The sequence below is a fragment of the Mirounga leonina genome, unplaced genomic scaffold (assembly GCF_011800145.1).
Source record: "Mirounga leonina isolate KUSES-001 unplaced genomic scaffold, KU_Mleo_1.0 Mir_154, whole genome shotgun sequence".
Classification (NCBI taxonomy): domain Eukaryota; kingdom Metazoa; phylum Chordata; class Mammalia; order Carnivora; family Phocidae; genus Mirounga; species Mirounga leonina.
The window spans coordinates 28,956,338-28,969,609 of NW_023270389.1; the positions used below are offsets into that span (position 1 = coordinate 28,956,338).

Below are 13,272 nucleotides of genomic sequence, written 5' to 3' on the forward strand. Positions count from 1 at the left end.
AAAGAAAGAAAGAAAGAAAGAAAGAAAGAAAGAAAGAAAGAAAGAAAGAAAGGAAGAAAGAAAGAAAGAAAGAAAAGAAAGATCTGTGGACATCTCAGCTATGTCCGTGGAAAAGTCCCAGACTCTCTTACTCTATTTGGACCTTGGTTCTTAACCTTTAGCACTATTCCTGTGTTTACTGGAAAACTGATTATTTGGGGCCTTAACGGCCCTGCTTCTTTCTTGGTTTTAATGAGTCTTAATGTCTCAGTATTTTCTTTTTCTTTTTTTTTTTTTTTAAAGATTTTATTTATTTATTTGAGAGAGAGAGAATGAGAGACAGAGAGCACGAGAGGGAAGAGGGTCAGAGGGAAAAGCAGACCCCCCCGCTGAGCAGGGAGCCCGATGTGGGACTCGATCCCGGGACTCCAGGATCACGACCTGAGCCGAAGGCAGTCGCTGAACCAACTGAGCCACCCAGGCGCCCTCAGTATTTTCTTTAGGATACCATTTTGTGTTCTCTTTCTGGCTTCTACCCCTTCCAGCTGTCCTGTCCAACAGCCCTGACTGACGCAGCCCCTTCCACATGAATTCGATGTGCCTCATACCCCTCTCCGTCTGCTATGCCCCTTCCTAAGGGAGCATTGACATGAAGAGGGATGGAAAGGTAGAAAAGGAGCTAGAGGACAAAAAGAGGTGTGGGGGTGGGGCATCTTTTCTTCTTCTTCTTTTTTTTTTTTTTCAGATGAGAGAGATGTTGAAGATGGAAGACGGGGTATTTGATGTAGGGAGGCCCCTGGTGGTGGAGAAAATGAATCCAGGATCCAGGTGTGGGACTGGCCCTATGTAGCAGGAAGGACACCAATTTCTCTGAAGCCAGAGCTAAACGAGGGCTCAAAGGAAGGAAAGTTTGCAGCCGGTGACGAATGAGATCGGAAACTTTGAAATAATATTATCAATAGAGTTATCTTAGATGACTAAAGATGTAATTGGTTCTGATTTAGTTCACAGTTGTGCAGAACTTAGGTTCCATGCAATGTGCTTGCAATTTTCATATACATGATCTATTTTAATTCACCTAAATATTTGACGATTAACTTCATATAGTCGAAACATATCAATTTAAATTTATATACGGTAATGTGTCACATTTATCAAATCATTTCACATGTATTATCTAATTTTATTTTTCTAGCAATCGTTGATATATTACCTCCTCATTTTATAGGTAAAGAAGCCAAGGTCCTTGGGGCGCCTGGGTGGCTCAGTCGGTTAAGCGACTGCCTTCGGCTCAGGTCATGATCCTGGAGTCCCGGGATCGAGTCCCACATCGGGCTCCCTGCTCAGCGGGGGGTCTGCTTCTCCCTCTGACCCCCTTCCCTCTCGTGCTCTCTGTCTCTCATTCTCTCTCTCAAATAAATAAATAAAATCTTAAAAAAAAAAAAAAAGAAGCCAAGGTCCAAAGAGAGGTAAAATATTTTGAGTGACAGCAGGTTTTACGACTTTAATTTCCCCAAAGAACTATTATTTTAGTGAGTCAAATTTGAAAACATAAGGCATTTTTAAGGGCTGCCGTTTTGGCAGTAACAAAGAATTCTGCCTGAACTGGGACAGGGGCAGATGCTTTTGGGTTTTGGATAGTGCCTTATTTCCTAAGTCAGGCAGATGCTAGCCACTGACTCAGAAAACTGAGTCTTGAAATGGAATGAGGTTCATTCAGGTTGCTCACCCTATGAAACTTACGCTGGCCGAATCTGCATTTTCTAGATTCCCTTTTCCTTCCTTCTTTCCTTCTTTCTTTCTCTCTCTCTCTCTTTCTTTCTTTCGATTTTATTTTTAAGTAATCTCTACCTCCAGCATGGGCCTCGAACCCACAACCCGGAGATCAAGCGTCACACGCTCCACTGACTGAGCCAGGCAGGCGCCCTAGATTCCCTTTTCCTATCTTCTTTCAAAAAGCCTACAAAACCTGAAGTTCTAAAAAAAAATCAATCAAATTGGAGCAAAATTGAGATTACCACTGCTCCCTCTTGGAGATAGATTTTCTTTTTTTTTTTTTTTTTAAGGATTTTTTTTTTTAAGATTTTATTTATTTATTTGAGAGAGAGAGAATGAGACAGAGAGCATGAGAGGGAAGAGGGCAGAGGGAGAAGCAGACCCCCTGCCGAGCAGGGAGCCCGATGTGGGACTCGATCCCAGGACTCCAGGATCATGACCTGAGCCGAAGGCAGTCGCTTAACCAACTGAGCCACCCAGGCGCCCCTGGAGATAGATTTTCATTGCTCTTTTGATTTCTAAGAGTACAGTGAGTCCATTAAAAATGACTCATTATTTCATCTTGTGGTTATTTCTAGGGATTAAATCATAATCCTCATCCTTCATAAAATAAGATGTGTCATTATTATAACAGAGAGCTTCTAAAATGCATGCTTCCCAGTTTCTCCTCACTAGGCTTGAATAGGGCTTTTCTGTGTTTTGGAGAGTTATATTAAGCTATGCAATTTAGTATCTTACATTTATTGAGCATTAATCCTCTGCCAGGCTCCATGCTAAGCACTTTGCATACATGATCTCATTTAATCCTCATTAGAATGCTTTAGGGTAGGTAACATTATCATCTGCAATTTCCATATGAGGGACCTGAGGCAACCAGAGTTTAGGGGACTTGCTCTTCTGGTCAGTTGTGCACAGGATTTGGAGAAGTATATGTCAGTGTAATAAATAAAAGATTAAAAGATCTTGTGTAACCTGGAGATGGCTCACAGGTGGCCCTTGATTCTGTGGAGTATTATTCTTGTGGATGGAATTAAATCAGGAGCTTCCAAAAGCATTAAGAAGAGGGAAATGTGGTTAGTGTTATATGAAGGTCCTCTGACAGTTCAGGGCGGGGCACTTGGGGACACAAAAGTGAGACAGACAAGGTCCTGCTCCATTTTGGTCTCAGTCTTGGTGGGCAGATTATGATTTGGCTTATAGGCCATGCATTGTCTGGTCCTATTTAACTCGTAACTATAACCTTAATGGACACTTAATAGTTTTGTTTTGTTTTTTTAAGATTTTATTTATTTGACAGAGAGAGAGACAGCGAGAGAGGGAACACAAGCAGGGGGAGTGGGAGAAGGAGAAGCAGGCTTTCCCTGGAGCAGGGAGCCCAATACGGGGCTCAATCCCAGGAACCTGGGATCATTACCTGAGCTGAAGGCAGATGCTTAACGACTGAGCCACCTGAGTGCCCCAATAGTTTTTTTTTTTAAGATTTATTTTTTTATTTTAGAGAGAGAGCATGAGTGGGGAGAGGGGCAGTGGGAGAGGGAGGGAGGGAGAGAAGCAGACGCCCTGCTGAGCATGGAGCCTGATGGGGCTCCATCTCACATCCCTGAGATCATGACCTGAGCTGAAATCAAGATTTGGATGCTTAACTGACTGAGACACCCAGGCACCCTGGCACTTAATAGTTTTAATAGGATTTATTTATTTCTATTTTTAACCACTTAAAGCATTCTCTCAGGGTTGGGCATTCAGAATTTTTCCAGTTTAGGATCAATATGGATAGACAATTTTCCTGAATATTTTTTGGTTTCTACTGAAATATATTTTTTAAAGATAAGGGGGTGGGAGGGATGGGGTGGCTGGGTGATAGACATTGGGGAAGGTATGTGCTATGGTGAGCACTGTGAATTGTGTAAGACTGTTGAATCAGACCTGTACCTCTGAAACAAATAATACATTATATGTTTAAAAAAAAAATATATATATATATATAGTAGGAAGGGAAAAATGAAGGGGGGAAATTGGAGGGGGAAATGAACCAGGAGAGACTATGGACTCTGAGAAACAAACTGAGGGTTCTAGAGGGGAGAGGGGTGGGGGAATGGGTTAACCTGGTGATGGGTATTAAAGAGGGCATGTACTGAATGGAACACTGGGTATTATACACAAACAATGAATCATAGAACACTACGTCAAAAACTAATGATGTAATGTGTGGTGATTAACATAACACAATAAAAAAATGCTAAAAAATTTATTTATTTATTTATTTATTTATTTATTTATTTATTTATTTATTTGACAGAGAGAGAGAGACAGGGAGAGAGGGAACACAAGCAGGGGGGAGTGGGAGAGGGAGAAGCAGGCTCTTTGCTGAGCGGGGAGCCCGATGCAGGGCTCGATCCAAGGACCCTGGGACCATGACCTAAGTTGAAGGCAGACACTTAACGACTGAGCCACCCAGGCACCCCTGAAATATTTTCTTAGAATAAATTTTTGTAGAACAGTTACTAGGTCAAAGAGTATGAATATCTTTATGGTTCTTTTAACACCTTATCATGTTGCTGTCTAGAAGGATTTGTGATTTACACAACAGATATTTATTAAGCATCTACTATGTATCAAGCTTTATATTAAGCACTAGGGATACACTGTGAACAGATATGGTCCCTGCCTTCAAGAAGCATACCAATTTCTGTCACTAGAAATGGATACTTCTAAGTTTTTTTTAAGATTTTATTTTTGGGGTGCCTGAGTGGCTCGGTCAGTTAAGCGCTTGACTGGTGATTTTGGCTCAGGTTATGATCTTAGGGTTGTGAGATAGAGCCCCGAACTGGGCTCTGCACTGGGCATGGAGCCTGCTAAACATTCTCTCTCTCCATCTGCCTCTCCCCCCTGCCCAAAAGCTAAAAAAAAAAAAAGATTTTATTATTATTTGTTAAGATTTCATTTATTTGAGAGAGAGAGGAGAGCACAAGCAAGGGGAGGGGCAGAAGGAGAAGCAGACTGCCTGACAGGGAGCCTGCCCTGGGGCTCCATCCCAGGACTCTGGGAACATGACCTGAGCGGAAGGCAAATGCTTAACTGACTGAGTCACCCAGGTGCCCGTAGATTGTATTATTTTTTAAAGTAATTTCTATACCCAACTACCCAACGTGGGGCTCGAACTCATGACCCCGAGGTCAGGAGTTGCATGCTCTACCAACTGAGCCAGTCAGATGCCCCTATACATTTAATTTTGATGCAAAATCACCAGCACTGAAATGTAAAAAACACTTTATTTACTTGTACCTATTTTTTTACACTTGCTTTTAATGATTGGGTGTTTACGTTCTATTTTTAAATGAATTATTTTTGTGTGTAGGTTGATTCTTTTGTGTGTGAAATACCATTGCCCTTTTTTTTTAAAAAAAGATTTTATTTAGGGGCGCCTGGGTGGCTCAGTCGTTGGGCGTCTGCCTTCGGCTCAGGTCATGATCTCGGGGTCCTGGGATCGAGCCCCGCATCGGGCTCCCTGCTCAGCAGGAAGCCTGCTTCTCCCTCTCCCACTCCCCCCTGCTTGTGTTCCCTCTCTCGCTGTGTCTCTCTGTCAAATAAATAAAATCTTTTTTAAATATTTTATTTATTTATTTGACAGAGAGAGAGATGGTGAGAGCAGGGTCCTGGAATCAAGTCCCACATCGGGCTTCTTGCTCAGTGGGGAGCCTGCTTCTCCCTCTGCCTGCCGCTTCCCCCCTCCCGCCCCCGCCTTGTGCGCTCTCTCTCTCTCTGACAAATAAAATCTTTAAAAAATTTTTAAAAATACCGTTGCTCAAAAAAATTAAAAAATTAAAAATAAAAAATTAAAATAAAAATACTTCTGCCTTATAACATGTTTGACTAGAGTCTCTCATTGATCTCGTTATATTTCAGAATGTGTTTTTGCTACTTTTTTTGTGTCTCAAAATCTTATTGGAATATATATTGAAACTGAGTAATCTTATGACAGTGGCTTCGGAATTCTAGTTATACCACTTGCTGGTTGCTTTTTCACAAGTTTAGCTCCAAACTTCATCTGGAAACTGGGGATAATATTAATATTTGCCTCATAAAATTTTTAGGATTAAATGAAAAAATTCCACGTACGACATTCAGTACACCTTCTATCTCCACGCTTTGCATAGGAAATACTAGAATCGCGTTAATTATTATGCTTAGCTTGAGGACAAATAGCCATTTTTATAACTTCATTGTAAGGTGGGTACACCATGATTTTTTTTAGACTGAGGATTGACAAAAGTGTCACTGACACTCTTCTTATTTAAAATTCATCTCAGCGGGGCGTCTGAGTGGCTCCGTCGTTAAGCGTCTGCCTTGGGCTCAGAGGGTCACGATCCCAGGGTCCTGGGATCGAGCCCCGCATCGGGCTCCCTGCTCCGCGGGAAGCCTGCTCTCCCTCTCCCACTCCCGCTGCTTGTGTTCCTGCTCTCGCTATCTCTGGCTCTGTCAAACAAACAAACAAATAAATAAATAAAATCTTTAAAATATAAAAAATAAGAATTCATCTTAGCGGCTGCTCTGTTCCGACTCAGAATCCAGCCCCTTCCAAGGGTCGGATTTAAAAGGGCCCAAGCTCCACGACTTAGCCGATCCCGGGGCGGGGCGGGCCCCGTTGCCTAGGAGATGGGGGGCGGGTCTGGGGTTTAGAATCTTTGCTACCCAATGACCGGCACTTCCTGGGGGCGGGAGGAGGCGAGGGCGCGTCGCTCGACGCGACGTCCAGCAGCCAATCAGAAAGCAGGGCGCCCATTCAAACTGCGGCCTCAGAGGGAGCCGGCGGTGGAGGTTGTGAGTGGTGTGGACGTCTTCCAGGAGGTCTTCGAGAGTGGGGAACCCTGCAGAGGGGCGAAGAATCTGTGCTGTGGGGGCGTGCGGGCGGCTTTTTTACCGGCGGCCGCTGAGGTGCGAGCGGAGGCCTTAGCGCGGGGTCCCCCACCGGCCCCGAAATCCCGGTTGGCGGCGAAGGGGTCCCCGGAGAACGCGCGCGGGCGGCGCCTCTGCGGGGACTGGGCAGCTGGACTTCAGGGCCCCTCGGCCCTCAGCCTCACCCACTGAAAGGCTCGCCCAGTCGTTTGGCATTAAGAGGTACACTCGCCGTCCCAGCCCTCGGAGTGACTAGCTGAGAACCCATCCACCGGGATCTTTTGGTTCTGGTTGTGACTTAATTTCCTTCTTTCTATTCATTTCACTCCTCTTTAAACTCCGGTAGCGAAACTTCCCGAACAAAAAGCCCTATCTATTTGTGTAAGTAGCAAATAGTTTTTAGCTGCGGTAGAATTTCCAGAATCTTTTCTTGCCTTTAAATTTATTTCCGTAATGGGAACATTCTATATTTTTAGTTAAAAGGTTGAGGGCAGGTGCTTATATCCTGACGATTTTTTTTTTTTTCTTTTTTGGGGGGTGGTGGTGGTAATGATTATTACTTATTTAGAACTTTAAATTACTTAAAAGTTACCTTCTATTATATTCCTGCATAGCAGGATCTATGGAATAGTTTGAGCAAGTGTCATTTTACAAGTTAGAACCAGGCATGCAGATTTAAAGACTTGTTTACATCAATATTACCAGTTTGGTGCAGAGTTGACTAGAAGCCAGACCTTTTAGCTGTAACTGCTGTTCTTTTTCTTTTAAACCATTAATGCTGGATAGATATTGTTGACATATTTATATACACACCTGTCTACTTTGTTGTCTAACTGCTAGAGGGCAAGCTGTCTACTTATCTAATCTTGCATAATTTTTCTCAACAGAAGCAATTAATTTACTTATTGTAGTTATTGTCTATGGTATTTATTTGGGAATACTCTGTTTTGTGACCCCTCTCAAACTAATCTCCATGAGGCATTCCTGTATTTAACATACATTCAACAGGTGTTACCAAATGCTTTATCCAGTCTTTGATTTAGGTGCCAGGGTTTCTGTTAGTCCCTCTCCTAATCTGCAAACAGGGAGTACTAAATAAAAATCTTTGCTGACATGCACATTCCTCCTCCCCGCCCTTCCTCCCCCGCATTTCCTTATTGTGTTAAAATATACATAACATGTATTATCTTATCTGTTTTTACGTATACGTTTTAAAGTGTATATCCTTAAATACATTCACATTGTTGTGCAGACATTACTACCATCCATCCCCATAATCCTTTGTCATCTTGTAAATCTGAAACTCTGTACTTATTAAACAATAACTCCTCATTTTCCCCTGGCCTCAGCCCCTGGCAACCACCATTATACTTTTTGTCTTTGTGATTTTAACTACTCCAAGTACCTCATATGAGTGGAATCATACAATATTTGTCTTTTTGTGACTGACTTATTTCACTTAGCATTATGTCTTCAAGATTCATCCATGTTGTAGCATATTGCAGAATTTCTTTATAAGGCTGCATAATATTTCATGGTATGTAAATACCACATTTTGGTAAGCCATTCATCAGTCCACGGACACTTGGGTTGCTTCCATGTTTTAGCTATAGCGAATAATGCTGCTATGAACATGAGCGTACAATGGTCTCTTCAAGACCCTGCTTTTAGGGCGCCTGGGTGGCTCAGTTGGTTTAGCGACTGCCTTCGGCTCAGGTCATGATCCTGGAGTCCCGGGATCGAGTCCCACATCGGGCTCCCTGCTCGGCGGGGAGTCTGCTTCTCCCTCCGACCCTCCCCCCTTTCATGCTCTCTCTCTCTCAGTCTCTCTCTCAAAAAATAAATAAAATCTTTAAAAAAAAAAAAAAGACCCTGCTTTTAATTCTTTTGGTTAGATAATCCAGAAGTAGAATTTCTAGGTCATATGGTAATTCTATTTTTAGTGTTTTTGAGGAACTTCCATATATTTTCCACCAGTAGTGCTCAAGGGTACCAATTTCTCCACGTCCTCGCCAATACTTGCTTTTTTGTTAGTAGCCATTGTAATGGGTGTGATGTGGTATCTCATTGTAGTTTTGATTTGCATTTCCCTAATGATTAGTGATGTTGAGCATCTTCTTATGTGCTTATTGGCCATTCGAATATCTTCTTTGACATGCACTGTTTGTATCTTTTAAGTCACTTGGCCTCTTCGTCCTGATATAATGGAAATCTGTGTATTCCTCTAGACTAAGAAAATGGGAACAGGGTCTTGTCTTTGAAATCCATAGTATCTATCAGAGGGCCTGGCACATAATAGGGACTCAGTAAATATTTGTTGCATAATTATTATAAACTCTTTGAAGGCAGAGATTTGTCTGAAGCTGCTTGGGAACAGTATCTGAGGAGGAGATTGTGGTTTATTCTAACGTATTCATTTCTCTGGGAAGTTACTTTCATAATGGAAGGTTCTCATATTTTTTAATGCCTGTTGATAGTCTTACAATATAATTTTTTTTTTTTTTTTTTACAGTTTAGCAGATAATTGGAAACTGATACATAAGATATGGCTGGAAGTCAAATGAACGTCTAAAGAAGAGCTTCGGTTCTTCACCAACATTCTTTTTTAAAACAACTTGCTGCCACAATGTCAGTATACACCGCACATAATAGAAATAACAGGGATATCCTTGGTATACCTTCTTCCCAAAAGAGTTCATCACTGAATGTCCTCACCCATAGTAGCAGACGTAAGCTGCATTTGAATTCGGGTATGTCAGAATGTGAAAATGATGATCCGTTATCGAGATCTGCAAATAAAATCAGAGACATAAATAGTACTTATGTGATTTCTGCCTGTAAAAAAACAGGAGAGGTACCTCTTACCCCTGACCCTCCTGGTAGGTTGGCACTTCAGAGAAGAGTTACAAGGAACAAAGAATCATCTTTGCGTGGCAGTGAGTTGGGGGACTCAACTGAAAAAACTGCAGAAACACGTCTTACGTTACAACGTCGTGCTAAAACAGAATCTGTGGAAAAGTGGAAAACAGCTCAAACAGAATCTGTGGAAAAGTGGAAAACAGCTCAAACAGATTGTGTGAAAAAGTGGAAAACAACACAGAATGTGGGAAGCCCAACAGAAAATGATTGTGCTTCCCTGGAAATGAGGAGAAAGGTAACAATTGTAAATAATGGTAAAGACTCTTCTGTTGCATCTTTTGGACCTTTAGCCAAAGACCGAAAAGACACTGAAATGATGGCTGATGAAAAACACAAAGAAACGTCTTCTGCCCTCCTTGAGGCAAATGAACATGTCACACTTCAATACTTAAGTAATAGAGCACCCACTGATTGCCAGAGTCAGACTAAAGTTGTTCCATCCGGACACTTGGCAACAAAGCCTCTTCAGAGCAAGTTGAACATCAAAGTGCCAGGAACAGGAAACTTGCATCATAGAAGTATTGGGAAGGATATAGCAAAAAATTCAAATAAATTTGGAAGCTTAGAAAAAAGAACACCTACAAAGTACATTGTAGGACACAAATGGACACCAAAGTGTGGCACGCTACAGCTTTCGAGCCCAGCTGCATCGATACTGAAAAATAGGGTGCCTAGCCTCCAAGTTAAACAAAAGCCAAGAAGTTCTCTTCTAGCAAATGAAAAGGAAAGGTCACAAGAAAATACACTCCTTCTTGAAGAGGAAACAACAGGTCGGAACACCTCGATAGAAACAGACCCCTTAAAAGTAGAGAACAGTCAAGTGACAGTGGCAATACGTGTGAGGCCTTTCAGCAAGAGGTATGTTACACCTTTTAAAGTCTAAGGCCAAACTACTGACATGTGATGTGTCTAATTCCACTGTGCCTTTGGAAAGTGAGTGCATTCATGCATCTTCAAGCTTGGTGGTGGCATTTCTATGTACGGAGAAATTTTAGGTTTAGTTGTAGAACCCTCATTATTTTTGATGATTGGGTGTAAAATTAAAACATTGAAATCGCCATCTTTTGCAAATGTAAATTTCTTTAGATCTGCTGCTTTGAAAACGTCAGAATGACTTAAGTCTATAATGCAGTCTGCTTTCAAATCTGCAATGTATGGCGGGCTCCTCTGTGTTTCCCTTAAAAAGAGCACTTGTTAGGTCCCTTATTCCCCAAAGAGGTCCTTCCAAAACTCCATCCAGCGTAGTATCATCCTCGTTGTCATCACTGATATATAGTAGTTATAAATGCAGTGCTTTATTAGATTTGATGTTGATGGTAAAAAATCTCTCTCCAAAGTGATTGTGGATGAGATAGTCACAGATTACAGGTAGGGCTGAGAAAGATGGACATGACAAAATGTGAATGTGGCATCTAATTATTTTTGAATGTTTTGTGGGGTGACTGCGAAAAAAATTGAGAGTTAGTAGTTGTTAACTCTGTTGTATATCTAAGCAAGATGTGAGAGTATATGGTGACTGCTGCCATGGGGGAAGGAACCCTTAGTTTAAACCTAAAGGGTCAGTAAAGGTAAGTAATACAGTGCTTTAAAGGCTGTTCGTGAAGATGTGGGGTTAGTGATAAGTGAGAGAACTGAGGGTGAGTTGGCTGGAGAGAATGGGGAAACCTCAAAGACAGGCCTCAAGGATCATGATAGGGCAAGAGGCAACAGAAAGAACAGAGCTGGTAGGAATAAACCCCACGATGGATGACTACCCTGAAGAGAACTTAGAACGGAACCAAGTACCTGAGTTCAGATTCATCAGATAAGCCATGCAAACTGGGCTGATAACAGGGGTGGTGGGGCACTTGTCACATTGAAGAGGCAGGTGAATTCCAGAATAAATTCTGGTCTAAAACAGAGTTGGGGGCAAAAAGGGATATCTGGGCCAGACAAGGTGATAATATTTTTCTGCAGATGTAAAGTAAATGAAAGATTTCTACCTAAGTCTGAGCTGGAAGAAGGATGCACATGAAAATCCATGACTTTAAGGGAGATAATCTAACGGAGGGACCTTTGGATTAACAGTAACAGTAGGCAGTAGCCCAAAGAGATTTATGATTGAGACTTATATTTAACTGAGTTTGTTGAAATTATATTTGCATTTCATGTCAGGTTTATATAGATCTGCACCTCTGAAACATCTTTAAAATATATTAAAAAGTTTCCAGATTTGGACTGAAGAGTATAGGTAGATTATAGTAGGTGGGATGGACGAAGGGAGAGCTCAAGAGAAAAAGGAAGATGGAAAATCCTGTAAAAGTAGGATGATTTTTCAGACAACAGATCTGGGACTCCATTTTCCCTTTAAGTGGTGGCACTGGAGCTGTAGGAAATCTATATTTGGAAACCCACTATAATTACGTTAGCTGGTCTACATTTTCCACATAAAACTAAATTATCTTGCTCTGGAGGAATGTTGTATTTAACTAGTTTTGAGGTTCTTATTATATTCTATGGAATAATACTCAAAATAATCACGGTAACTTTATATTTTTCTCTGTGCTTCTTTGTAAAGAGAGAAGGTTGAAAAAGCATCCCAGGTGGTCTTCATGAATGGGGAAGAAATAGCTGTGGAACATCCTGACATGAAGCAAGTTTATAATTTTATTTATGATGTTGCATTCTGGTCTTTTGATGAATGCCATCCCAACTATGCTAGCCAGACGACTGTTTATGAGACGCTAGCAGTACCCCTCCTAGAGCGTGCCTTTGAAGGCTACAATACCTGTCTCTTCGCTTACGGTCAGACCGGCTCTGGAAAATCATACACGTAAGTGTTATTCCAAGTACAGTTATTGAGAATGTTTCAGTCTTTGGTGAGAAACAATGTAGTTTTGAAACCACACAGATCTGGGCTCAAATCTCATCCATTTTATATACCGGTTCTGTGCAAACTTGGGCACGTTACTTAACCTCTGAGCTTCAGCTTATGCAAGAGATACTGTTTACTTTGTAAGTGTCATTGGCCCATTTTACTGTACGTAATATGTCTTGTGTAAACCCAAGCCTGGAGAGGTTATTTTGTAAATATTATTGTGAGAATTAAAAGTAGCCATCTAATAAATGGTATATATATATTAAAGCCTCTGCTTGTACTCTCTCACAACTCTCTGAATTAGATACCTCTTATTTATTCCCATTTTATAGAAGAGGAAATTGAGGTTTACTGGGGTTAAGTATCTTGTTTAAGGTCACAGAGCTAATAAGTGGTGAGATCAAGATTTGAACTCAGGAAGATCTGACTTCAGAGCCTAGGTTATTAGATATTAATAACACAGTTTAATTAGCTTGCTTCCCATTCACTCCCCCAACCCATTTCCCCAAAGAGAATTTTAAAAAAACTAATTAGTTTTATCAACCCCCCACCCCTGCCATTCATTATGTATTTTCCAGGATGATGGGACTTAGTGAAGAACCAGGAATAATTCCAAGGTTTTGTGAAGATCTTTTTGCTCAAGTAGCCAAAAAACAAACTCAAGAGGTATGTTCTCATCTGTAAGCCTTCATATTAGACTAGGAAACAGTCAAATTAAAATCAGAGTCAACACCACTAAGGAAATAATGGAAGATGTAATTTTAAGTTCTAGGTCATTCTCCTGTGGAACAATGGTATGGAGGAGAGGTTGGAGATTCAAAATTTCAAAATAAATTCTCCTTTTT

At 41.2% G+C, this 13,272-nt stretch overlaps 1 protein-coding gene across 1 annotated transcript in view; it reads left to right on the forward strand.

Annotated features, from left to right (window-relative positions):
* The first annotated feature begins 9,185 nt into the window (after window positions 1-9,185).
* KIF14 (kinesin family member 14) overlaps window positions 9,186-13,272 on the forward strand; it is a 54,877-nt gene continuing 50,790 nt past the window's right edge. Inside the window, exons 1-3 of the mRNA XM_035010373.1 lie at window positions 9,186-10,428; window positions 12,128-12,382; window positions 13,006-13,093. Of these exons, the coding sequence (XP_034866264.1) occupies window positions 9,278-10,428; window positions 12,128-12,382; window positions 13,006-13,093 (1,494 nt within the window). The 5' untranslated portion in view covers window positions 9,186-9,277. The remainder of the gene's footprint in view (window positions 10,429-12,127; window positions 12,383-13,005; window positions 13,094-13,272) is intronic.